Here is a 26,314-nt window from a genome sequence, read left to right on the forward strand (position 1 = left end):
AAATGGGGATGGGGCATGGATCTGGGAGAGACTTGAAATGAGAGGATACTGGGGGAAACTCTGATCAGGTTATAATATATGAGAGACTGATAATAATAATAATAAAATAATATAATAATAATAATAATAATAATAATAATAATAATAATAATATAATAATAACTGGCAAAACTCATCATGTGCTTCTAATATGCCAGGCAGTATGGGAGGCATTTTACCCCTTATACCTTATGTATTCATTCAGAACTTGCTCAAGTATTAAATAGACCATGTTCCATATGTGTTGTGGGGTAATAAAAATGCTCTTGCAGAAAGCAGAACCTGTTCCTTCTTTCCTTCTCAATGAGGAAGGATTGAAGCAGATTTTCAAAGTGGCAAAGTAAGCAGTGGTAGCGGCCATGAATGTAACTAAATCAAGGAAGAAGAAGAGAGTTTGAACTTGTTGTTCATCATGGGGAAGATCCCTCTGAAAAGGTGGCATTTAACTAGATGTGACGTGTTGGAAAGGGAAATGTGCTCAGGCAGAAGAAACAGCAGGCCTAAAACTGCCTGAATAAGGTCAGCATGGCTGGTGCAAATGCAATGAAATGGGTTGTAGAGATGGCCAAGGGAGCAGGCACTCTTCAATGGGAGAGGTATCGATGCTGCCTTGATATGCCCAGGAGAACTGAAGCTGAGATACAGGAAGCTGAGAGTATTCTCTGAAACATTTGCCATCTGTTATGATTGCATTCATTTAAGTTGCACAGTCCCACTCCACTCTGTAAGCTAATGCTCATGGGAAGCTTAACCATCCCAGCTCTGGTCTTATAATCCTCATTTCACCCCATCACTCTTACTTATTGCCTCAGGCCATTTTCTGTATCTTCCTTCTTGCTCGAATAGCTACACTAACTCTCCATGTGCTTACATTCTTCCCTCAGACTCAGGAATCTCATAGACTTGCTTCTAAATACCATGACTCAGAATCAAACAAAATATGCATATAATACACATATGTGTACATATCCACCCATATAATTCCCATAACCAGTTCATTTAACCACTCTAGTGCCCATCTCCAGCTGACATTGTCTTCATTAGCCCTATTCCTTAAAAGAAACTATACTAAGCAACACAAATATCTAGAATTCCTTTTTTCTTTTTGTTTTTTTCCCATCCACCAACTAAAACCCTACCTATCACATATCCTTTCTGCTCCCCAGGGAGGGTGAGGCCTTCCATAGGAGGTCATCAGAGTCTGTCATATCCTTTTGGATAAGGCCTAGGCCCAGCCCCCATGTGTCTTGGCTCAGGGAGTATCCCTCTATGTGGAATGGGCTCCCATATCCACACCTATATTAGGGATAAGTACTGAACTACTACAGGAGGTCCCATGGATTTCTGAGGTCTCCTCATTGAAACCCATGTTCCTGGGGTCTGGATCAGTCCCATGCTGGTATCCCAGCTATCAGTCTGGGGAGCAAGTTTTCCCTGATGTTCAGGTCAGCTGTTTCTGTGGGTTTCGCCAGCCTGGTCTGGACCCCTATGCTCAACACTCATCCTTCTTGCTTTCCAGTTTTATGGTGGGCCAGGCACGGGTACAAGCCTCAGTTCTGGTGCTTATTAGCCCTACACTCAGTTCAGTTCAGTGATTAGCTGTGGGTGTCTGCTTCTACTTCCACCAGCTGCTGGATGAGGGCTATTGGGTGGCATATAAGTCAGTCATCAATCTCATTATCAGGGGAGGACTTTTAAGGTAGCCTCTCCTCTGTTGCTAAGATTGTTAGTTGGTGTCATCTAAGGTCTGGAGATCTACAGAAATATCTAGAATTTCAAAGACTGAATGAATTGGTCAGGTAGAATTGTAGACAACAAGTGCCAAATACTCTTCAAAGGAATTCATCCAATCTCTAACAAGTGCAGTTCATGTCTCTTCTGTGTTGCCATGGAGGATGCTACTTAGGAATCTCAGTGCCCTATCCCATAATGGAAATAGCAATATCCAAGAGCAACACATCAGGGAGTAATGGGCCTTTTTACCCTGGGATACTGTTTGTGATTATTTCTCAGAAGTGATTTTTAATTGTTTCATCTAGAAGGTATGCATCTTCTCTACTCCCTCTGCCTCCTTGTAGAGGCTTGTGAATTGGATCCAGCTATTAGCAGCACTTACTAATTTCCTCTGAGTCTTGCTGGCTGAAGCACCAGGCTTGGAACAACTTTTAATTTTGTTTTTAATTAAATTTCAGTTGTTTCAAATCACTCACTTTTAATGCCATTTCTTTGTGGTCCTTAGAGACAGCAAGGGCAGTGTACTTTTGTTTACACACACACATGAGCTGCTGTGAATGTATCCATGGCAAGGCTAAAGACTGACTCCTGGCTGAGGTTCAGAGCAGGAAAGGGCAATTAGCAAAGTAGAAATGAGTCACAAAATGGGCTTTTGTTTGTGCTGTGATATCTTGAGCTAATATGTTGCTTAAGCAGGAGGCTTGGTTATTGTATTTGTTTTTGCCAAATGGTATTTGAACAAGGCCTCGTTCTCTTTTATTTCATGGTAAGATTATCAAATATATGAAGGTAGTAATGGTATTGGGAACACTAACATTTATTAAGCACTTATTATGTGTCAGGTAGTGTTTTAAGCACTTTACATATATTGCCTCATTTACATTAAATGTGAGTAATTTGAAACACAGAAATTTAATTTACATATATTACATCCCACATTCCTATGAGATCATTATCCACATTTTTATAGCTGAGTAACCAAAGCCCATTTAACTGGATAGTTATCATTTGGTTAGCTAGTGGCAGGGCCACAACATGAATATTGGCTGCTTCATTCCATATTTCTGCTCTTCAATACTGCCCTGGATTTTGTCGGTCACTCTAAAGACACAGTAGGGCTTCGTCATCTAAATGAATTTCACAATGAGAAAGAGAACTCATCCGTTGGCTCTTACAAATGTGAAATTGACTGAACTTTATTTTTTTCTTTCATGTGGCTTCCATCATGCCCATTCCTGTTGTGTAAATCATGTATATACCATAGGATTTGATAAGGAGATACAAAATCATGGTCTGGCTACTGAACTGTATATTCTTTCAGACTCTCAACACCCCAGAATGGGCAATTACACTTGAAAGAAAAAACATAAATATATACAAATGTCCTGGGAATCTCTTAGTTTAGTTAAAATCATTTGCTAGAGTGTTAGCTGAATGAAAACACCCAAGTCTACTTTCTATTTCAGAAGCTTTGCTATCTTGTGTTCTTTGTAGAGGATGTGATTTCACTGGGACTACTGCCTGTTCTCTTCCTTTTCTGTACTAAAAATGCACACACATATTCACACATACACACTTACATGTATATACACATACACATGTATACACATATATATATGTGTATACATATACACAAATGCACACACATAAACACATAAATACACATTGTACACTTTCATATATACATATACACACTTACATACACACACACACAAACACACACACACACACACACACACACACACACACACACACACACACTTTGCTTGATACCCAAAACGGCTTCTTTCCTCCTCCAGAACTCCAGAACACTTGTTCATAGTTGTGATCATGTATGTGTTGGTGACATTACTTGTGTCATGCCAATCTACCCAACATTATATATTCTCTATAGACAAATGCCCTGTCTTATTGTTACTTGATGAACACAAGGTAGGACTGACACATAAGTTGTACTCCCTAAATTTGTTAATTATTAGAATGCTCACATTCACCAGTTAAACACAATAAATGTGCTAATGAGAAGCAAAAATCACAGAAGATAAAGTAGAGAATCTGGATTGTGGAGCTCACAATTATAGTTTCAAAACTTTGTACCTTGGGCAAGGCAGGAAAAGGCACTTGTTTATTATCAATGGCTTATCCATCTGTGGTATGGGAGGGCAAATGTGCATATATGAGAACATAGTATAATTGAGTACCAACTGCTCCTAAAAACACTTTCCACATCAACATACTTCTTACCAATACTCCTAGAAAAGAGAAGCATTAATGCCCTCCTAACTTTCAGATGAGTATGTGGAGACACAAAGTGAGCAATAAACTTGCCCAAGGGTTCACAGATATGGAAGAGCTCTGGTTGACTTCAGAATCTTGGGTTGCTCCTCCTGAGGAACAAATTTTGGTATTAAGTATTAAGATAAAAGAGGGTGGGGTGGGAACTATGCAGCTTGCCTCTTTTATGTCCATTTGATAACATCTAAGGCAGTACATTTCAGACAGTGGGCTGGAGTACAATTTGCCATTCGTACATTCATTCAGAATGTCTTACTCATTGATGGCGAAGTGTTATACATCATGATAAAAGATGCCCATTCAAAGAGAATGGTCTCCAAAAAGCCAGTTCAAGCACTAGGAATAAATCCTGGTTCTACTGCCAGTGGTCTCACAGACTGCCCAAGCTACAAAACTGTCACCCACATTCAGAGGACCCAGTCTAGATAGAGCAGGGAGGGCCTTGGTACTGCCTCAAAGAGATGTGTCAGACTACTTTGACTCCCCATGGGAAGCTTGGAGGAGTGAACGGGGGCTGGGTTGATGAGAAGGTGACAAGAGTGGGGGGAGGGGAGAGAGTAGGAACTTGGATTTGTATGTAAAAATAAAAAAAAATTGTCTTATATAAAAAAGATGCCCATTCAACATGTGTTGGTTATGGTTTTCCTTCAGAAAGTTTCATGGAAGAAGCCTAGCATGTCCACATCTTGTCTAATGGGGGAAACAGAAAACATGTGCTGAAGTCAGATTCTTTGGAAATAACACTACAGTAAGGAGAAAGATGCTTATGATGGGCCATCAGGGAAGAGGCCAGGTTTAAGATATTTGTCTACTCGCTGTAACAGAGGAAATTGAAGGAAAAGAGGGCTTATTTACGCTCACTGTTTGAGTGTAAGGTTCCATCATAGCAGAGAAGGCATGGAGATAGGTGCTTAAGGCAGCTAGTCACACTGTAGTCATCGTCAGGAAGCTAAATGCTCATACTCAGATGGCCTTCTCCTTTCTGATCAGTCCAGGACCCCAGTCCATGGGTGCATCTCCCCACCCCCATTTAACTTAATCTAGAAACTCCTCCACAGACATGCTCAGGGGTATGACTGTTAGGGCATACAGACAAATTGACAACCAATATTAGCCCTCCCAGTGAGTCACTTGTAGGATAAAAGAAGGGCTTGCCTGCAGATGGGCCAGTGAAGACAGACATGTTTCATGGTCCTGAACACTACACAATGTATAGACAAAGACAAGATGTGAGAATCTGAAAATTAACCTTAGGTGGAAGGAACTGTACCAATTGTCCATGAGGCCTGACAGACTGGGCTCTCTTCTCTTCATTATGCCAACAGACTGGGGATATGTTTCTGGCAACCACCCCCCAAAAAATAACTTTGTGGCCATTTCACCATGTATGTGACTCAACACTACAACTTTATATCAACTCTAATTTTTATTCCTTCCCAACTTTCCAAACAGGACAATATTAGTCATTATCTATCAATATTGTTATAAAACAGTGACATAAAAGTCATCAAGAGATATAATATTAAACATATCCTTTTCCCATTTCCATATCCTCTATGCCCAGTTGATGAATTTTTGATGTATATGTTTTCTGAATTTTCACTAAATACCAAAGTATACATTCCAAATTGTTGGGGGTTTTTATTCTTTAATTACTACTAATATTTACATATCCAACCCCCATTCTGTTGCTCTCCCATCCTTCCATGTTCCCTACAACCCCACCCCTCAACTCCTCCCCAGGGATAGTGAGGCCCCCCCACTGGGGACCTTCAAAGTCTGCCATATCATTTGGGGGAGGGCCTAGGCCCTCCTTGCTGTATCTGTGATGTAATAGTGTGCTTCCATAGGGATTGGGCTCCCAAAGTCCATTTGTGCTCTATGGATAAAGATTGGCTCCACTGTTAGAGTTTTCCATAGACTGTCTTGGCCTCTTAGCTGGCACCCACATTCAGAGTATTTGGTTTGGTCCAATGATGTTTCCTCAGCTTTATGACTAGTGTCTTTATGCTATCAGTAGGTCAGGTCCACTGTTTCTGCGGGTTTCTTCAGACCTGTCTTGGCTCCTTTGCTCATCCCTCCTCCCTCTCCACAACTGGATTCCAGTAGCATGGTTCAGTGCTTAGCTGTGGGTGCCTGTTTCTGCTTCAAACAGCTACTGGATGAAGGCTCTAGGAATGAAAACCAAGGTATCAATCTCATTATAGGGGAAGGGCATCAATGGCATCCTCTCCACCACTGCCTGGATTCTTAGCTGGAGTCAGAAGTTCATATATGTGTGAGTTAATATCAGGGTTTTCAATTTGATTCCATTGGTCTACCTGTCTATTTTTGTGCCAATAACAAGTTGTTTTCAAGATTATGGCTCTATAATAGAGCTTGAAGTAAAGGTTGGTGATTCTTCAGGAAGTTCCTGTATTGTATAGGGTTGTTTGGCTATCCTAGGTTTTTTGTATTTTCATATAAAGTTGAGCATTGTTCTTTCTTCTTTTTTTTTTTGTTTTTTTCAGACAGGTTTTCTCTGTGTAGCTTTGGAGCCTATCCTGGCACTCACTCTGGAGACCAGGCTGGCCTCAAACTCACAGAGATCTGCCTGCCTCTGCCTCCCGAGTGCTGGGATTAAAGGCGTGTGCCACCAACGCCCCGCTGAGTATTGTTCTTTCAATGTCTGTGAAGAATTTTGTTTGGATTTTGATGGGCATTGCATTGAATCTGTAGATTCCTTTTGGCAAGATTGCCATTTTTACTATGTTGATCCTACCTATCCAGGAGCATGGGAGATCTTTCCATTTTCTGGTATCTTCTTTAATCTCTTTCTTTAAGGACTCAAAGTTCTTAGTATACAGGTCTTTCATGTTTTTGGTTAGCACTACCCCAAGCTATTTTTTGTTGTTTGTGTCCATTGTAAAGAGTGATGTTTCTCTGATTTCTTTCTCAGCCCGTTTATCGTCTGTATATAGTAGGGCTACTGATTTTTTTTTTTTTACTTAATCTAATATGCTGGCATTTTACTGAAGGTGTTTATCAACTGTAGGGGTTCCCTGATAGAGTTTTTCAGATCACTTGTGTAAACTATCATATCATCTACAAATAGTGAAAGTTTGAGTTCTTCTTATCCATTTTATATCCCCTTGATCTCCTTTGATGTCTTATTGCTATAGCTAGAACTTCAAGTACAATATTGAAAAGATATAGAAAGAGTGGGCAGCATTGTCTTGTTCCTGATTTTAGAGGAATCGCTTTGAGTTTCTCTGCATTTAGTTTGATGTTGGCTGTTAGTTTGCTGTAACTGTTTTTATCATGTTTAGGTATGTACCTCTTATTCCTGATCTCTCCAAGACCTTTATCATAAAGGGATGTTGTATTTTTTCAAAGGCTTTTTCAGCATCTAGTGAGATGATCATATGGATTTTCTTTCTCAGTTTGTTTATATGGTGGATTGCATTGATAGATTTTTGTATGTTGATCCATCCTTGCATTCCTGGGATGAAGCCAACTTGATCGTGGCAGATGACTTCTCTAATGTATTTTTGCATTCAATTTGCCAGCATTTTGTCGAATATTTTTGCATTGATGTTCATGAGGGATATTGGTCTGTAACTCACTTTTTGTGTTTTGTCTTTGTGTGGCTTGGGTAGCAAGGTAATTGTAGCCTCATAAAAAGAGTTTGGCAATATCCCTTCTGCTGCTATTGTGTGGAACAATTTGAGGAGTAGTGGTATTGGCTCTATTTTTGAGTTTCTGGTAGAATTCTGCACTGAAACCATCTGGTTCTGGGCTTTTTTTGGGGTGGTGGTGGTAGATGTTTGATGACTGCTTCTATTTCATTAGAGGTTATATGTCTGTTTAAATTGCTTATCTGTTCTTGATTTAATTTCGTTAAGTGATATCTATTCAGAAAATTGTCCATTTCCTTTTAGATTTTCAAATTTTGTGGAGTACATATTTTCAAAGTATGACCTGATGACTCTCTCGATTTCCTCAGTGTCTGTGCCCCCTTTCATTTCTGATTTTGTTAATTAGCATGATTTCTCTGTGCCTTTTGGTTAGTTTGGATAAAGGTTTGTCTATCTTGTTGACTTTCTCAAAGAACCAACTCTTTGTTTCATTGAGTCTCTGTAATGTTTACCAAATTCTACTTTATTGATTTCAGCCCTCACTTTGATTATTTCCTGGTGTCTACTTTTCTGGGGTGAGTTTGCTTCCATTTGTTCTAGAGCTTTCATTTGCACTGTTAATTCTGTAGTGTGACTATTCTACAGTTTCTTCATTTGGGCACTTAGTGCTAAGAACTTTCCTCTTAGCACTGTTTTTAAAGTGTCCCATTGGTTTGGGTATGTTGTGTCTTCATTCTCATTAAATTATAGGAAGTCTTTAATTTCTTTTTTATTTCTATCTTGACCCAGGAATGGTGCAATTGTGCATTATTCATTTCCCATGAGTTTATAGGGTTTCTACAATTTGTATTGAGGTTGAACTCTAACTTTAAAGCATGGTGGTCTGATACGATACAGAGGTTATTCCAATTTTTTTGTATCTGTGTAGGTTTGCTCCGTTGCCCAATATGTGGTCAATTTTAGAGAAGGTTCCATGTGGAATTGAGAAGAAAGAATATTCTTTTGTGTTTGGATGGAATGTTTTATAGATGTCTGTTAATCCCATTTGGGTCTGTTAATCCCAACTAACTTCTGTTAGTTCTTTGGTTTCTTTGTTAAGTTTCTGTCTGGTGTTCCTATCTAGTGATGAGAGCAGGGTGTTGAAGTCTCCTACTTCATAGTAGTAGGTGTGTGAGGTTTTATGTGTTATTTGAAAGTTAGTAATCTTTCTTTAAAAATGTGGGTGCCTTCGTATTTGGGGCATAGATGTTCAGGATTGAGACTTCATCTTAATGGACTTTTCCTGTGATGAGTATGAAGTGCCCTTCTTCATGTCTTTTGATTGATTTTAGTTTGAAGTCTAATTTGTTAGATATTAGGATTGGTACACCAGCTTGTTTCTTGGGTCCATTTGATTGGAGAATCTTTTCCCAACAATTTACTCTGAGGTACCATCTATCTTTGAGGTTGAGATGTGTTTCTTGTATGCAGCAGAAGAATGGATTCTGTCTTAGTATCCATTCTGTTAGCCTGTATATTTTTATAGGCAAGTTAAGACCATTGACATTGAGTGATATAATGACCATTGATTGTTGATTCTTATTTGTTTTGGATTTGTTGGTGGTTGTGTTATTATGTGTGGATTTCCCCCCTTTTTATTTTGGTGTTTGGTAAAGTGGGATTATCTATTGCCTATAGTTTTTTGAGAGTAGTTATCTTTGTTAGGTTGGAGTTTTCCTTCTAGTAATTTCTATAGGGCTGGATTTGTGGATTTGTATTGTTTAAATCTGGTTTTGTCATGGAATATCTTGTTTTCTCCATCTATAGTGATTGAAAGCTTTGCCGGATACAGTAGTCTGGGCCTGCATCAATGTTCCCTTAGCATTTGTAGAACTTCTATCCAGGATCTTCTGGCTTTTAAAGTTTCCATTGAGAAGTCAGGTATAATTCAGATAGGTATGCCTTTATATGTTACTTGGCCTTTTTCTTTTGCTGCTCTTAATATTTTTTATTTATTCCATAAGTTTTGGTGTTTTGATTATTATGTAGCAAAGGGACTTATTTTTTGTGGTCCAATCTATTCAGTGTTCTGTAAGCTTCTTGTATTTTCATAGGCATACCCTTCTTTAGGTTGGGGGAGTTTTCTTCTATGATTTTATTTTAGTTTTCTCTACCTTTGAGCTGAATTTCTTCACCTTCTTCTATACCTGTTATCCTGAGGTTTGGTCTTTTCATGGTGTCCCATCTTTCCTGGATATTTTGTGTTAGGGACTTGTTGGACTTGAGATTTTCTTTGGTCGATGATTGTATGTCCTCTAGTGAGTCGTCAAGACCTGAGATTCTCTCTTCCATCTCTTGGATTCTATTGGTTATATTTACATCAGTGGTTCCTGAACATTTAACCAGCTTTTCTATTTCCGGCATACTCTCATTCTGTGTTTTCTTTTTTTGTTTCTAATTCTGCTTTCAAACCGTGGACTGTTTGAATTGTTTCCTTCACTTGTGTAGTTGTTTTTTCTTGCCTTTCTTTAGATTCTTTAAGAGATTTTTCTATTTCTTCAATATTTTCATTTGTCTTTTCCCCCATTTCATTTAATTTTTTGTTTGTTCTTCTATTTCTTTAAGGGATTTTCTTGTTTCCTCTTTAATGGTCTCTATCATCTTCATAAGATAATTTTTAAGTTCCATCTCTTCTTCATCCTCTGTGTTGGGCTTCTCAGTTCTTGTTGGTGTGAAGTCCCTAGATTCTCGTGTTGTCTTTCTGATGTTGAGTGTGTTCTTACTCTGTCATCTTGCCATCCCTCTGCCAGTGGGTACAGGTGGGCGTCTGTCCCTCTCTTTTAGTCTTCTCAATGAAAGAGCCCAGGGCAAGGGGCGTGACCAATAGTGTGCTGTGTCCAGACTCAGGGTGTGCCTTCCCTAAATTGATGTTTTATTTGTGATTGTTTGAACACTGAGATAATATCCTAAGTACCTTAGATTGTTATTTGGGGTCAACCTTGTAGGCATGTAGACATTTCCTAGTACCAAAATTCTCTTTAAACCTATAATGGCTCCCTCTATTATGGTATCTCTTTTCTTGCTCTCCTGTATTCTTCCCCTGACTTAATCTTCCTGCTCTCTCATGTCCTCCTCTCCCCTCCTATTCTCCCCTTCTCTTTCTTCTAGCTCTTTCTCCCCCATGCTCCCAATTAGCTCAGGAGATCTTGTCCTTTCCCCCTTCTCTGGGGAAACATGTATGTCTCTCTTAGCATCCTCCTTGTTTTCTAGCTTCTCAGGCCATGTTGATTGAAGGCTGGTACTCCTTTTCTGTATGTCTAAAATCCATATATGAGTGAGTACATACCCATTTTTGTCTTTTTGTGACCGGATTATCTCACTCAGGATGGTTTCTTCTAGCTCCATCCATTTTCCTGTGAATTTCAAGATTGCATTTTTTTTTTCTTATGAGTAGTACGCCATTGTGTAAATGTACCACATTTTCTCCATCCATTCTTCAGTTGAGGAGCATCTAGGTTGCTTCCAGGTTCTGGCTATTACAAATAATGCTGCTGTGAACATAGTTGAACAGATGTCCTTGTTGTATGAATGTGCATCTTTTGTGTATATGCCTAAGAGTGGAATTGCTGGATCTAGTGGTAGACTGATTCCCATTTTCCTGAGGAACGACCATAGTGATTTCCAAAGTGGCTGTACGAGTTGGCACTCCCACCAGCAATGGAGGAGTGTTCCCCTTTCTCCACATCCTCTCCAGCATAAACTGTCATTGATGTTTTTGATTTTAGCCATTCTGACAGGATTAAGATTGTATCTCAGAGTTGTTTTGATTTGTATTTCTCTGATGGCCAAGGATGTTGAACACTTTCTTATGTGTCTTTCAGCCATTTTAGATTCCTCCATTGAGAATTTTCTATTGAGTTCTGTACCCCTCTTTTTAATTGGATTACTTGGTGTTTTGGTGACTAGCTTCTTGAGTTTTGTGTGTATTTTGGAAATCAGGACTCTGTCAGATGTGGGATTGGTAAATATCTTTTCCCATTCTGTGGGCTGCCATTTTGTTTTGTTGGGTATGTCCCTTTCCTTATGAAAGCTTCTAAGTTTCAGGAGGTCCTATTTATTAATTGTCTATCTCAAAGTCTGTGCTACTGCTTTTATGTTCAGGAAGCAGTCTCCTATAACAATTTGTTCAAGGGTACCACCCACTTCCTCTTCTAAGAGTTTCAGTGTGGCTGGATTTTATGTTGAGGTCTTTGATCCATTTGGACTTAAATTTTGTACATGGCAATAGATATGGATCTATTTGTAGTCTTCTACATGCCACCATCCAGTTATGGCAGCACCATTTGTTGAAGATACCTTCTTTTTTCCATTGTATAATTTTAGATTCTTTGTCAAAAAATCAGATGTTCATTGGTGTGTGGGGGAATATCAGGGTTTTCAATTCAATTCCATTGGTCTAACTGTCTGATAAGTTGAGAGACTACCTTGAATGCCCTTCTCTGATAAAGAGATTGATGCCTACCTTACATGCCATTCTAGAAACTTCATCCAGTAGCTGATGGAAGCAGAAGCTGACACCCACAATGAAACAATGACCTGAACTCTGGAATCCAGTTGCAGAGAGGGAGGAGTGATAAGCAAAGGGTCAAGACCAGGCTGGAGAAACCCACAGAAACAGTTGATCTGAGCAAGAGGTTGCTCATGGACCCTAGACTGATAGCTGGGAAAGCAGCATAGGACTGATCCAGATCCCCTGAACAAGGATGTCAGTTTGGAGGTCTGGGCAAACTATGGGTAGTGTATCAGTGTTTATCCCTTGTACTGAATGGACTTTGGGAACCCACTCCACATAGAGGGATACTCTCTCAGCCTAGACACATGGGGGAGGTTCTAGGCCCTGCTCCAAATGATATGATAGTCTTTGTAGATCCCCCATGGAGGGCCTTACTCTCCCTGGGGAACAGAAAGGGGTTGGGATAGGGTGGGAGATAGGGGAGGAGAGGAGGGAGAAGGAACTAGGATTGACATGTAAAAGAAGCTTCTATCTAATTTAAAATTGGTCTAATTACAATTATAAAAATAATGAAAAAAGATCCTCAGTACCATTGGGCTACTTACTTTCCTCACAAATCACAATCATCCCACGATGACATCATGCACAGAATTCTGTGCTACTTGCTACTGTGCCATTTTTCAGAAGAAGAGCCCCAAGGCTCACAAAGTCATGCAGTGAACATGAAGGGGACCAAATGGTAAATGGCAGGGCTAGAGTTTCATCAGTCCTTCTGGCTGCAGAGCTAGACCCTTTTAAGTTCTCCCTTACCGAGTCTTTCTGAGAACAAAATGATGAATTCATTCTTCATCATCATATACTTGAAACAAGAATCTCACCCACCCAAAGACCTTCTTGAGCCCTAAAGTCTTCTGTTTGATCTACAGATCAAATAAAAATAAAAACTTCATCCTTTCTATTTTTTTAAGCTTCTAGAATTCATAGCAACATTAAGCAGGTGAATGGCTAATTGCTAAGGATGCTACAGTGTAGATAAGCTGCAGATCTCTTTTATTATGCCACCCCAAGTACCAATATTACATATTTAGGCAGCTGTTCTCATCTGTGCCAGACAATAAAAGCTGTTCCATCAACATGACTGTTGAAGCCTCTGATTTTTGGAAGCTTTGCCTCATGTAATCTTTTGTAGTATCATAAAACAATTAGATTAAGTCTCAGCATTAATTTGAATCGTTGTCCAGTTTCCAGAAATTATCTCTTGCAAATGTTACATGTCTTTGGAGATATAAGTATCAAATTATAATATTATGTAACACAATATCTCTCTATTCTTTCTAACATAGTAGATTTATATTTCAGTCATTATCATCAGAAGTACAGAAGTTAGAGAATGAACCAGGTGAGCATTGACACGTCCACAGTAAAACAAACAAACAAACAAACAAAAAGGCCTTGGTAGTATGGATAGGCTTTCTGTGAAGTGATAAGAGTAGTATTGAACATCATTATTTTTATTGCATAATGCATTCTAATTTCTAGTATTCAGCAATGTCACTGAGTGTTTCAGGATATGTACATATGAAGTCCTGAAACCTCAGTTTCTTTGCCTGTAGAATGGGAATACAAAAGATACTTCCCCTTCAGTGATAGTTCTTTAAAGATTAGCATCAATGGCAGTACAAATTTCCATCTGATAAATTCATTCAGTGATTCAGTCACACAGTCCCATAACATGCATGCAAGTGCTACATGGGAAATGGCCCTTCACTCTCTTTTAGGGGAAGAGGCCGAGAAAAGAAATAGGAAGTATGTTCCAGGGCCACTCACGTGATGACTTGATGGGACATCTACCCCATTTCGATCCAGGTCTGCTGATTTCCAGGCCTGTGCTTTATCTAAAACTCTTCTGAGATGAAAGAAGAGTGTAGAGTGCAAGAACCCCAGAGTCCAAACAGCAACACACACACACACACACACACACACACACACACACACACACACACACGTGAGAGACAAAAAGGCAGGTATGTGCCTGGGTCTGGTTTGGTTAGTTTGTCTGAACCCATGTTGTAGTAATGAAATAGATCCAGGGAGTAATTGGTAAAAAGGTTATTCTTAATGCTCACAATTGTGAGCCACCTTTGCCAACAGCCCTTGATATGTGTGCAGGCTCCTTGGGAGGAACAGAGAGAAGCACAACTCAGAGATGAAGGCAGCATCAATGAAGAGGACGACAGGATATATTTATGTTAACTAGGCATATGCAGAGCAGTTTAACGGTATGCACTCAGTTCTTATTTGCAGCATGATTCACACCATAGCCCCACATTTTTTAGGATATTTTCCTTCCAAATTTGCTGATCCTAATTTTTACCAGGCATCCTTCTTGGGATCTGTCACTCCTACATCATACCTTCATGCCCCTCCTGCCTAAGTCACCTTAGATAAAATGTGAAAATAAGAAGAGTAGTTGCTGGGATGTGGCGTAAAGCAGCCTAGGGGAAATGAACAGGTAGTGAGATCTAGATGATTTTGGAAAAAAAAGAAATTACAGGAAGGACTGCCCTATTGCACATATTTAGGAGTCGTTATCTGTAATACAAAATGCAATTACTAATAGAATTTTGTGGACACATAAATATCCAAATATTCCTGGACACATAGTTGTGTGTTTGTGTGCATGTATATATATTATATGTATGGATAGAGTCTTCATTATATACATTGGTGACTGTGTGGATTTTCCAAGAATAGCACACTGTAAATCTCTAACCAGTGCCTACACTATTCATGGGTAATTCACATGAATTTTACTTAATAACATTGGGATCTCTGTGAACTGTATTTCCAAAATGCAGAAAAAGAAATGATTGAGGCTTAGAGGATTGAGTCTTCCTACAGTAACCCAGAAACAAGAGGCTAGACTAGTCTTTGAGCTGCCCTCTTTGCTTCCGACAAAGCTGCTATCCAAGCTCCATTTTTATGTTCATGTCTTACCTGATCAGCTAACAAAGAGGAAAAGATATTTCCCTAGTATAAAAGTCAATATACTCTGATGTCTCTCCTCTTCCTGTGGATGCTAGTGTCTTCATCCAGTAGCTGATGAAAGCAGACACCCACAGCTAAACACTGACCAGAACTCTGGAATCCGGTTTCAGGGAGGGAGGAGTGATGAGCAAAGGGTCAAGATCAGGCTGGAAAAACCCACAGAAACACCTGACCTGAACAAGGGGTTTCTCATGGAAACCAGACTGATAGCTGGGAAATCTGCATAGGACTCTTCCAGACCCCCTGAAGGAGGAAGTCAGTTTGGAGGTCTGGACAATCTATGAGGCCACTGATAATGGATCAGTATTTACCCCTAGTACACAAATGAATTTTTAGAACCCTCTGCACATAGAGGGATACTCTCTCAGCCTAGACACATTGGAGAGGGCCTAGGCCCTGCTCCAAATGATATGACAGACTTTAAAGATCCCCCATGGAAGGGATCACCCTTCCTGGGGAGCAGAAATGGGTTGGAACAGGGTAGTTGGTGGGGGCAGGGGAAGAAGGAAGGGAGAGGGAACTGAGATTCACATGAAAAAGAAGCTTGTTTCTAATTTAAATATAAATAAATTACAAAAAAGTCAAAATAAAGAACTTCTGTGATTGGAAACCAATGTCTACTATGTTCCAACCAGAGCCACTAATCTAGATCCATGGGATGCCTCAGTGGGTAAATACCCTTGCCACCAATCCTGACATGACAAGTATGATCTGGGCACCCACAATTTGGAAGGAAAGAACCCACTCTGGAAACTTTCCTCAGCCTTATATTTGCATGTGTTAGTATGTGCACTTCCCCACAATAAATGAATACATTTAAAATACTAAGAACCACTAATTTAGGTCAAAGTAAATCTCATCTTTTGATTGGATCTGACCCATAAATTCCCAGTGAAGTATTGAAGAAAATCTGCAAAAGAAAAAAGAATATGAAAAACAGAAAGTAAAAAATTAGGAGTAAATAGCTACTTTCTAACTTGCACCAAAATTATTTCCTTAGAAATTTAAATGAGTTAAAAAATGCAAGAAGCATTTTCAGACTTTGTTCTTTTTCCATTACCTAGCTTAGTACCAAATTGTCGTGTACCTTGGGGAAAATGATCTTTTGAAATAGTGAAACTTCAAACAGCTTTTGTCCAGACCCCAAACACCCCTAACTCAACTTGAAGCAAGACCAAGGGCATATAAAAGCATGTACCATTCTATGACAATCTGTTTTTAGCCAGACTTTGATCACAGTTTGAGATGGGGAATATAGAAAATGTTATTTAAAAGAAAAAACATACTAATGCCCACAGGAAATTCCACATGACACTTAAAAAAAAAAAAAAAACCTTATGCTTTTTGAGTTTGGGAAAAGTAGTAAAACTGTTTATTTAGAAACAACTATTTTTCCTATGCAGAACACTACATTCCCCCATTGGTCTCCCCATGTCCATGTTTTTTTCTCTGTTACCTAGTGATGAGCTTTTAGGTGTTTCTCCTGTGATATGGTCTTCTTTCTCCTTCTTGAAAGAAGGCAATTGTGAGTTGTAAGCTTTTTTTTGTGTGGATTTTTTTTTGTTTTTTTTTTTTGAGATAGAGTTTCTCTGTGTAGCTTTGGAGCCTATCCTGGCACTCTCTCTGGAGACCAGGCTGGCCTTGAACTCACAGAAATCCGCCTGCCTCTGCCTCCCGAGTGCTGGGATTAAAGGCGTGCACCACCAACCCCCAGCTGAGTTGTAAGCTTTGTGATGAGACATTCAGCTACATAGGATCGGCTTTTGCTGAGATCTTGATGCCACACCATTTAGGATCTCTTCTATCCCTGCTATATGTTCAAGTAGTGTGGCCTTTGTGAAGCCAGTGGGACACAGAGTTGTCCGATTCGTTCTGAACATGCATTTCTTAAAAAATGGGTTTGCATACTGAGTCATTGTGCAAATATCATAATGTATGCCTGTACAAAGCTAGGTGTCACCACTTCCTACATACTAAGGCTGTGTTTATAGTATATACTGTTGCTCACATGGCCATGGTAAGCAAAACATAAGATTGAATTTAGCATAGGAGAAAACAATATAATCAAGAGATGTGAAAAATGAGGTGTATTTGTAGACTACTGATATGTAACCCAATACAATGTTTTATAGGAAATTGTCTTCTTAAAATCTTATAGATGATGTACACTCTAAAACTGATAAAAATTATAGGTTATTAAAAATGCAATACAGTAACATTTATGTTTAGTAGCCTTATTAAGTATTATGTAGCACACATAGTTGCATATACTATGCTTTACATGGCCACCAACATGACAAAAGACACATGAGTCATGCATCTCTTGTACAAATATTATAATATCAAGAGCAATAGGAATTCTCAGCTCCATCATAATTTTAGAAGACCACTGATATATATGAGGCTTCTTGTTGCTCTTTATATAACATTTGATGGTACTTGACCAATCCTCTGGGATCTTGAGCATATCTTTTCCTGCCTTTTTTCCTAGGTTTGATTGCCTATTTAAGAAGAGGGTCTGACTATAGTATGAATCTTCAGTGAGAATTTATCATATCCCCAAAGGGGAGAAAATGGGTTTGAGGGTAATAAAATATTACCCTTGTGCATTGTAAAAGTAAACCATAAATAAAGTGCAATAGTGGATATACAGTGTATTTGTGACAATAAAAAGTCACTAGTAAGAGATAGTTTTGACTGTGGGAGTGGGAGGGAATCAGTAAACTTTCCTTAAGGGATAATTAAGAAAAGGGTTATGGAAATTCTTTTAGATGTCATGTATGATTCTCATAGCATCATAAAATTCTCATCTATTTTATGATTTCCAAGAAGATTATTCCGTTTTTCCCCTTTTTAAAATTTTTCCTTTTTATTATCTTTACATTACAACCCTAGTTCCCCTCCCCTTCTTCTTCCACCCTATCTCCCCCATCTCCCCTCCCAGCTACTACTCAGAAGGGACAAGACCTCCCTTGGGGAGTCACCAAAGTCTGGGATAACAAGTGGAGACAGGACCAAGCCCCTTCCCTCTGAATCAAGCTGAGCAAGGTATCCCACCATAGGTAAAAGGCCAGTATGTATAACTGGGATAAGTCCTGGTCCCACTGCAAGGCTTCCCCTCCCAAAAAAGATCAAGCCCCATAACCATCCTCAAAATATCAAATAATCTAAGTAATAATGGGGTACAGGCCTAAACAGAGGATTCTCAACAGAAGAATTTCAAATGGCTGAAAGACATTTAAGGAATTGCTCAACATCCTTAGCCATCAGGGAAATGCAAATCAAAACAACTCTGAGATACCATCTTATACCTGTCAGAATGACTAAGATCAAAAACACCAATGACAGCTTATGCTGGAGAGGAGGCAGAGTAAGGGGAACACTCTTCCATTGCCGGTGGGAGGGCAAACTTATACACAGTCACTTTGGAAATCAGTGTGGCAGTTACTCAGAAATTTGGAAACCAACCTACCTCAAGACCCAGCAATATCATTCTTGGGCATATACCCAAAGGATGCTCAATCATACTACAAGGGCACTTGCACAACTATGTTCATAGCAGCATTATTTGTAATAGCCAGATTCTTTCAATTTTAATCAAGTTTCTATTTTTGGAAGAGACCAACAATACAGTATTTTCCATAAAATGATCTTCTTTAAAATAACCATTGGACATTTTCAGTTCGTTTTTAGTGCCCATATTCTTAACATTTGTATCTTAGTCACATGATATATAGATAGATAGATAGATAGATAGGTAGATAGATATATTCATATATTATAAAATACATATCTGTCTCCAGTGATGTTGGAGTATTTAGAATCAGATTGGACTTCTGGGATCAGTGAAAAGAGCTTAGTTAAAATTAAGTTTTTTTTATTTAGAACTCTATGCATCTCCGAGAATTTCATGGATAGAACTGAATTTCAATTATTGGCTTTGTTATTTTACACTTTTTATTGTATGCAATTAGAATTCAATTAGAATAATCCCTGTTTACTTGAATTAAATAAAGATTAATAATCAGAACATACATAAGAGATATTTGTCCAGTAAGATAAAAGTAGTATATTAGTTTGCTAATATTTTTATAATAAACTACCAGTGTCAGAGTAGCTGAAATGTTGAGAGCGATGTGCTCATATTTATGGAGTTAGTCAAAGTTCATGGTGTCAGCAAGATTGATTTCTTCTACTGTCTCTATCCTTGACTGATAAATGGCTGCCTTCCTTTCTTATCTTCATATAGTCCCTCCTCTTTGTACATACATGATTAATTTCTTCTTATAAGTACGTGGGTCATGTTAGATAAAGGCTAAAATCTATACACCTTTTAACTCTGCCTTTTTAAAGACTGTGCCTTCAAGTGGAGTCACATTCTGAGTCACTGCATGCCAGACCTGCACCAAGTGAACTTGAAGAGGACACAGTGGATCCCATAACTGATAGAGGGCATGTAGGTAATGGTTAGAAGGTTGAACTTGATCCAAGGTAAAGAGAAATTAAGTGCAGAAGATAAGATAAAAGGAGAAGATGGAGGAAGTGGAAAAGACATAGAGATAAGTGGCTTAGAGTCTTGTTTGAAAACAGGCCCACAATAAGGATTCTGTTCTCAGAGACCAATTGCTCCCAACCACCTAGGTTGACTTTGATTTCACATACAAAGGCCTAAAAATAACATTTGACCACCCACTTTATGTATCCACCTTTCAGTAGATAGTAGGTGATAGAATGTAGCCAATACTAACTTAGTGCTCTGTAAACTGGGGCAGAGGCCAGAATGGATATATGCTTAACATACCTGCTGGGCTGGCAATAGAAGTGATCCTCATTTCTGCTTCTGAGTTTGTATATCATCATACCTTCAGGAAAGGCATTTCTCATAGATCTGAGACCCCAACAGAGACAGACTCTGTGATGATGTGCTGAAGGGAGAGTGCTTCTCATCATTTAACAGACAAAAGGAGAAAACAGAGAGGACTGAATACTTGGAACCAAAATCCTTCCTGCACTTCATTTGTGGAGAGCATCTGCTGGCCATTCACCAGTGTGACCAGAGCCTTGTTTTGAAGTCTTTTACCCATGGCTCTCATTGGTCTGTCTCATGGTACACAGTGTAATGAAAGGAATTTGCAGCTGCCGCCTGTCTCACCAGGCAATTTTTGTCTGGTGATACCTACTTCTGTGGTATTTTTAGTTCTCATCTGTAGCTTTCTGTTTCTTTTGGGGGGATGCTGTGCCTCTGGCTTTTCAGAGAACATTATGGAGTGGCCTGAGCTTCCCAGCTCACCCCTGATCTATTCTGCACAATTACAGAAGCAGGCTTATAATCAATGTAATTGAAGATCAGAGTTAATGAGGACCTCAGTGCCCATGCAGTCCCCTGAGCAACACTGGGCTTCAGATTCTAGATAAGGAAATGATTGGGCTGAACTGAAAATCCATTTGGCTAATTAGATGATGTATATTCCCACAAGGCAGTGGAAGAAAAATGAATATATATATATATATATATATATATATATATATATATTTAAAAATAAGGAAACATGACATTTTGAAGTTGAGATTTTGGCAGCCATTCCATTTAAGAGTCATTGCTCTCTGGGAGGATCTAAATGAGTATCTTAGAGAGGAATCTTACATTGCCCAATAAGAGAGGGGGGGCTTTTAATCTAAAGCCAAGAAAATAGGACAGACATCCAGAGGAAAATAAGGGAAACATGAGACACAAGAAATAACACATTTTTATTTCCTTGCCATGTAGTTTTCATTCCCATAGAAATGTGGCAATTTATTCAGAGAGTTGTTTGACACTCATTTAACTTACTAGTGCATCCTCCCTCCTAACTCTGCCTTGTATTTTTTCTCAGACTCTCTGCCCATATCCAAATGTCTTCTGAACCTCCATCACACACTAAGAGCTATGGTGATCATGAGTTAAACAAAGCATGGTTTTGCCTTTGAAACAGGAAGAATCTAGATAGAATATGAAGGAAAAGGAAAACAAGCATAAGCATATAGTCTTTGCCTCAGAATTGCATGTCTGATCTCCATCCCTGCTATTATTTCACACTGTGTTTTATTCAACTAGAGTCTGGTACAGGCTTGCTAACTAACTAGCTCATATCCAAAAACACAAATGAATGAATTAATGATGGTATATGAAAGTTCACACTAGATGAAATTCTGTCATATGTATGGCAAGGATTGAGATATATAAGACAGGTATGTCTTTCAGCTCTACTCGGTAAATTTGCAACTAACTCTTTGTTTTGCCTCTTTAACCTCCTGTGATTGATCTTTGCCTATAAGCTTAAGTTAAAGGACAATCCATAAGGCCTGCTTTCTGAGCTTCCCTACTTTTTCCAAAGGAAAAACCCAGCTTTTCAGATAATCCATCCCATACTCTGGTTTGTATGGTATGTACTTTGGCATGCATTTGCTCTTTTTTATCTCATAATATTCCCAAATGGATCCAGCTTATTTTCCAGTCTTTATGAAAATGGTTTTACAAGGGGAAGGCTTTACTAAGTGTTGGACAAATGAACACATTAAAATTAATGCAGAAGTCTTTTTTTCACCAATTTTCTGATACAAAAAGATCTTTGTATCCCCTTGCTCCTCTACACAGGGCCCCTCTACTCATATCTGTATTTTACTCATCCACATCTCAAGCCCATGACAGTGAGTTACTTCTCTCAAGAGCCATGACGGTGAAGTTCAGTGTTTTAATTTGAAATTGCTGAGATTCCTAACATGTTAATTTTATTGTATAGGTTTTATGGAGTGCCAATAAAACTAATGTGGACCAACAAGATAGCCTTTCTACTTTACAGTCTCGGGAAGAAGTGAGGTGAAGGTCTCTGTAGTCAGACATGGAACTCGATTTCATGAATTCACTTTAACATTTGCTAAATCTCTAAAATGTGACAAGTGTTTTGCTGAGAGATGGATTTATAAGGACTTATGACTCCCCACATGTTCCTTGTAAGACGTCACAGTCCATCAGAGGAGGGGAAAGTGCCTCTAGCTCTACAGACACCAAAGTGAGTCTCCAGCCTTCTGGAGGAAGAGTCAAAGGACCTCAGAAGACAATCCTACCAAAGCTCCTTGTTCTCAAAACAGCCTGAAATACTGGGAAGGTCACAGCTCTAGAAAGTAAAAACTCTTCTTTTAGCTTCTACTTCTGCCCCTAAGTAATTATGCAAATTGTTCAGATAAATTCTTCTCTGTACCTCATGCATTCTTCTGTGAAAGAAGAAAATGGCTATCCCACCAGACTGCTGTAAGTGAGCAGAATATGTAACATATTTATATCATGAATGAATAAACAGAACACTCAAAGAATAGTAGCTTCCCTCTGCCATCAAAACCACTGTACATCTTTGTGAAATACCATTTCAAAGATGTTAAAGATAACCTACTGACTTAGTCTATTCATGATGCTTAAACAGAATACCAGATCACTAGTGCCTCACAAACAGTACAAGTGTGTTTCTGAAAGTTCTGGAGCCTGGAGAGTCCAAGATCAGGATGTTGTCAGGTTTGGTGTTGGGCAATGGTCAGTCCCCTGGTTCATTGTAGGCTCTCTTTCCTTGTTCTAAACAGCTTTGTAGTTAAGGCACTAATCCCAGTTATAAGAACTCTATCTTCATGGCCCAGTCATCTCTGAAAGCCTCAACCTTCAAATATAAGTAGCCTATTATACCTGATTTCTAGTCCCATCATATTTCTCATATTTGAAATCTGTGGATATTATTGTAGAGCTTTGAAATTTCTTAGAAATCCAAATAATAATCAAAATTTCTCCCATGAGCCGATTTCACAAGGAACCCAGGGGTTTATATCTGCTTTAGTGGATTTGCAATGCTGGATCATTATCTCCATTAACTACCAAATCACTCATTCTCCCAATTGCAAGAATGCTAATGGCTGGCCCCTCTCAGCTGAGTATTCATTATATAATGACACCCTCCATTGTGAAGAACTGTTTCACCAAAGGTTGTGTCTACTTCCCAGAGATAGCCTATAGTCCTTTACTGAGCTTGTCTTGATTTGAAACCAGTATGAAGGACCATCTACTGTCAGAGTGTCCCATGCAGTCTCTGAAGGGCTTTTTCTGCATCCCCATTGCAATTTAACTTCTCCCTCCATGCCATTTCACTTTGCTCACTCTCTTTCAGGATCATACTAGCAAACCACCCTCATTTTGAGACTGCCTTTGAGACTTCTTGCAGACAAATGCTTACCTAAGTCAGATTCATTGTCTTATGTAACCTTGATATCAGCATCTGGGGGGTGGGAATTGTCTATCTATGCTGTTTATGCATAGTAACTGGGGGTGGGGGTTGTTTTCTTGCTCGAGGTTATGCATCTAGGAAGTAATACTGTGAGGATCTGAACTCACATCTTGCTGGTTGTTCTCTTTATCACAGCACTGTGTAGCATTTCTGAAGCAGTGGGATTAACCAAACTCAGCCCTGGGACACAATTCAATATCCATCCCTCAGTCTTTAGTGAGAATAAATACAGGAATTATCCATTTAAACAGCATGACTGTGCTTTTTAAAAGAAAAATCTGCAGTTGATACTGATGTGTAGTGCCTTGCTCAAGGACCCATGTGACACGTTTCTTTTTGGGCTTTGTTCCAGTGGGGGAAATGTGGCTTTGCAGATAGATTTGCATATCTTTCCTTGCCAAAAGTTGGAAATATGAAATCCAACAGACTCATTTCTTTTTTTTTCTACTTCTTCTTTTTTCCTTTTGCTGCCAAGGACTTCAGGGCCAACTTCAAAAGTGGTCATTTCCTTATCTCAGCTTGATGTCACTCATCTCCTCCTGCTGTTTCACATGGATGCTTCTGGCATTCACACTGAAAATCGTGTTGCCTCCTGTGCCTTTACATAGGAACTCCTTCTATAGAATAATAAACATTTTATGTCTGTGTGAGCTTAAGAATATAAGCATTAGCCCTTGGTCTCAGACATTTAAGCAGCCAGGCATGGTTTCATGTGACCTCACCTCTCTGACCATTTTTTACTGGATGACAGCAGATTATCTGTTCCAAGATTAGCCCAATCATAGTTCAAAAACAATATCTAATATGATCTGACAGAAGTCCCTGTAAGATGCAAAGGATGCTTAAAAACTGAGATGCTCTTTAGAAAACCTGAATTTCTTCCCTGGGGAAAAAAAACCTAGGTTTTCGGTTGTTGTCATTGTTGTTTCCTTGTGTGATAAAGAGAAGCCAACAGGGTAGGAAGGCTTAGTTATGTTAATTTTAGGACAGAAATTTCTGTTCCCTGTGGTGCAGGTTGATAGATCTACCACAAGTCCAGAACTATTCTTCAAGTCTCATTTAGTCCTATTCAAACTCATATTTTTCACTATGTGAAGCTTTACCTTTGCTTTACATGATTATTTTATATACATGTTCATCATTTACAATATTATTGTAGCCAATCTGAAGGATCTTCTAACCTCCTCCAATTGGGTGTACATATAAACATATGTGAATTTGTATAGAATCTGTATGTGTATAAACACAGTATAAGTATATAGTAACTGCACTGAAATGGATAATGTATAGCATGTGCATATATATATATATATATATATGATATATCTTATGAATGAATAAGGAATATTTGAATTCATAGATTACAAAGCTAGAGGATTTTTGACCTACAAAGGTTTCTATGAACATCTTTAATTTTTCATTTGAAAACTGGTTGATTACAATAAAAAATAAAATTTCAGTCTCTCTGGTTTTTAGGGCAATGTGTAAAGATCTAACTCGAAGTGACCCATAGCTACCATTTCAGTGGGACTTGACATGACCTTTGACCTCAGCCCCCACTGGCTTTTCTCCTGTGTTCTCCAAACACCAAGCATCAGGCTCATTTGTTTGATTGCTTGCTAACTTTTTGAGATATGATCTCCCTCTGCATCTCTGGCTAACCTGAAATTCATTGTGTAGATCTTACTGACTTTGAACTCACTACCTCCATCTTCTGAGTACAGTGATTATAGATACGTACCACCAATCCCAGTATCAAGGTGTGTGTGTGTGTGTGTGTGTGTGTGTGTGTGTGTGTGTGTGTGTGTGGCATCTTCCCTTAAAGGTTTTGGGAATTTCCTTGAAAATTCATCCATGTGTTTGTCTACCTCTGTATACATTTTATACATTTCTATCTCATTATGTCCCTCAGAATAAAATAAGTTGGGCTAAGAGTATAGTTCAATATTGAGACCCTCATTTTGAACTACAAAAGCAATGACAGAAAATATAGGAAAACACAGGCATCAAGGGAAATAGGCCTCGATTCTATGTTTCTTATCTTGCACATAGATAGCACCCACTCAGCTATGGTGAGCATTAGTATACTCTTTCCCAAAGGGAGGCATGGGGGACAAGGACACTTTCCCTTTTGAAATTTAACATTTAATCAATTTTTACTAGAACCTCTCAGGAACGGTCTGCACACCTTCCATCAATCTATTTCATTCTCACAGTGTGGTGGCTCCCATTAATATTTCCATTTACAAATGAAGCAACCAAGATGAGAGTAACCAAGCAACTTTCACAAAGTCAATGTTCTATAAAGGTAAAGCCTGGGCCTGAACCCAGTCCTCAGGACACACTCTTATCCACTAGACTGAATTAGTTCATGTTGATTTTGACATCACAAAGACACAGGGTAAAGGTTCTTCCATTGTTCTTAAGTGAATGACTTGTCACAGTTGGTGATTAATTATTTGCTCCTTTGTTCCTTTAGTACCAACAATGACTCTGAAATTGGGGAAAAGTATCTTTTGTTTTCTGTTCACCCACAGGGAGCAGCTTCGTAGTAAGTGAAGGAAGCTACCTGGATATCTCTGACTGGCTAAACCCTGCCAAGCTGTCCCTGTACTACCAGATCAATGCTACCTCCCCATGGGTGAGAGACCTGTGTGGACAGAGGACGACAGATGCCTGTGAACAACTTTGTGATCCAGAAACTGGTAAGTCACAGAATATAGGACTTGAGATAAAGATGGCATGGGTTGAAAAAGAGCATGTATTCTTTCCAATGAAGTAATTAG

General features: G+C 38.9%; 1 protein-coding gene across 1 annotated transcript in view; it reads left to right on the top strand.

Moving 5' to 3' along the window:
- The window catches only part of LOC100750695 (astrotactin-2), a 933,092-nt gene that overhangs the window by 386,291 nt on the left and 520,487 nt on the right, over positions 1–26,314 (top strand). The window contains 1 exon segment of the mRNA XM_027400261.2: positions 26,066–26,233. Coding sequence (XP_027256062.2) covers positions 26,066–26,233 — 168 coding nt within the window.

Source organism: Cricetulus griseus, chromosome 2 (assembly GCF_003668045.3).
Source record: "Cricetulus griseus strain 17A/GY chromosome 2, alternate assembly CriGri-PICRH-1.0, whole genome shotgun sequence".
NCBI lineage: Eukaryota > Metazoa > Chordata > Mammalia > Rodentia > Cricetidae > Cricetulus > Cricetulus griseus.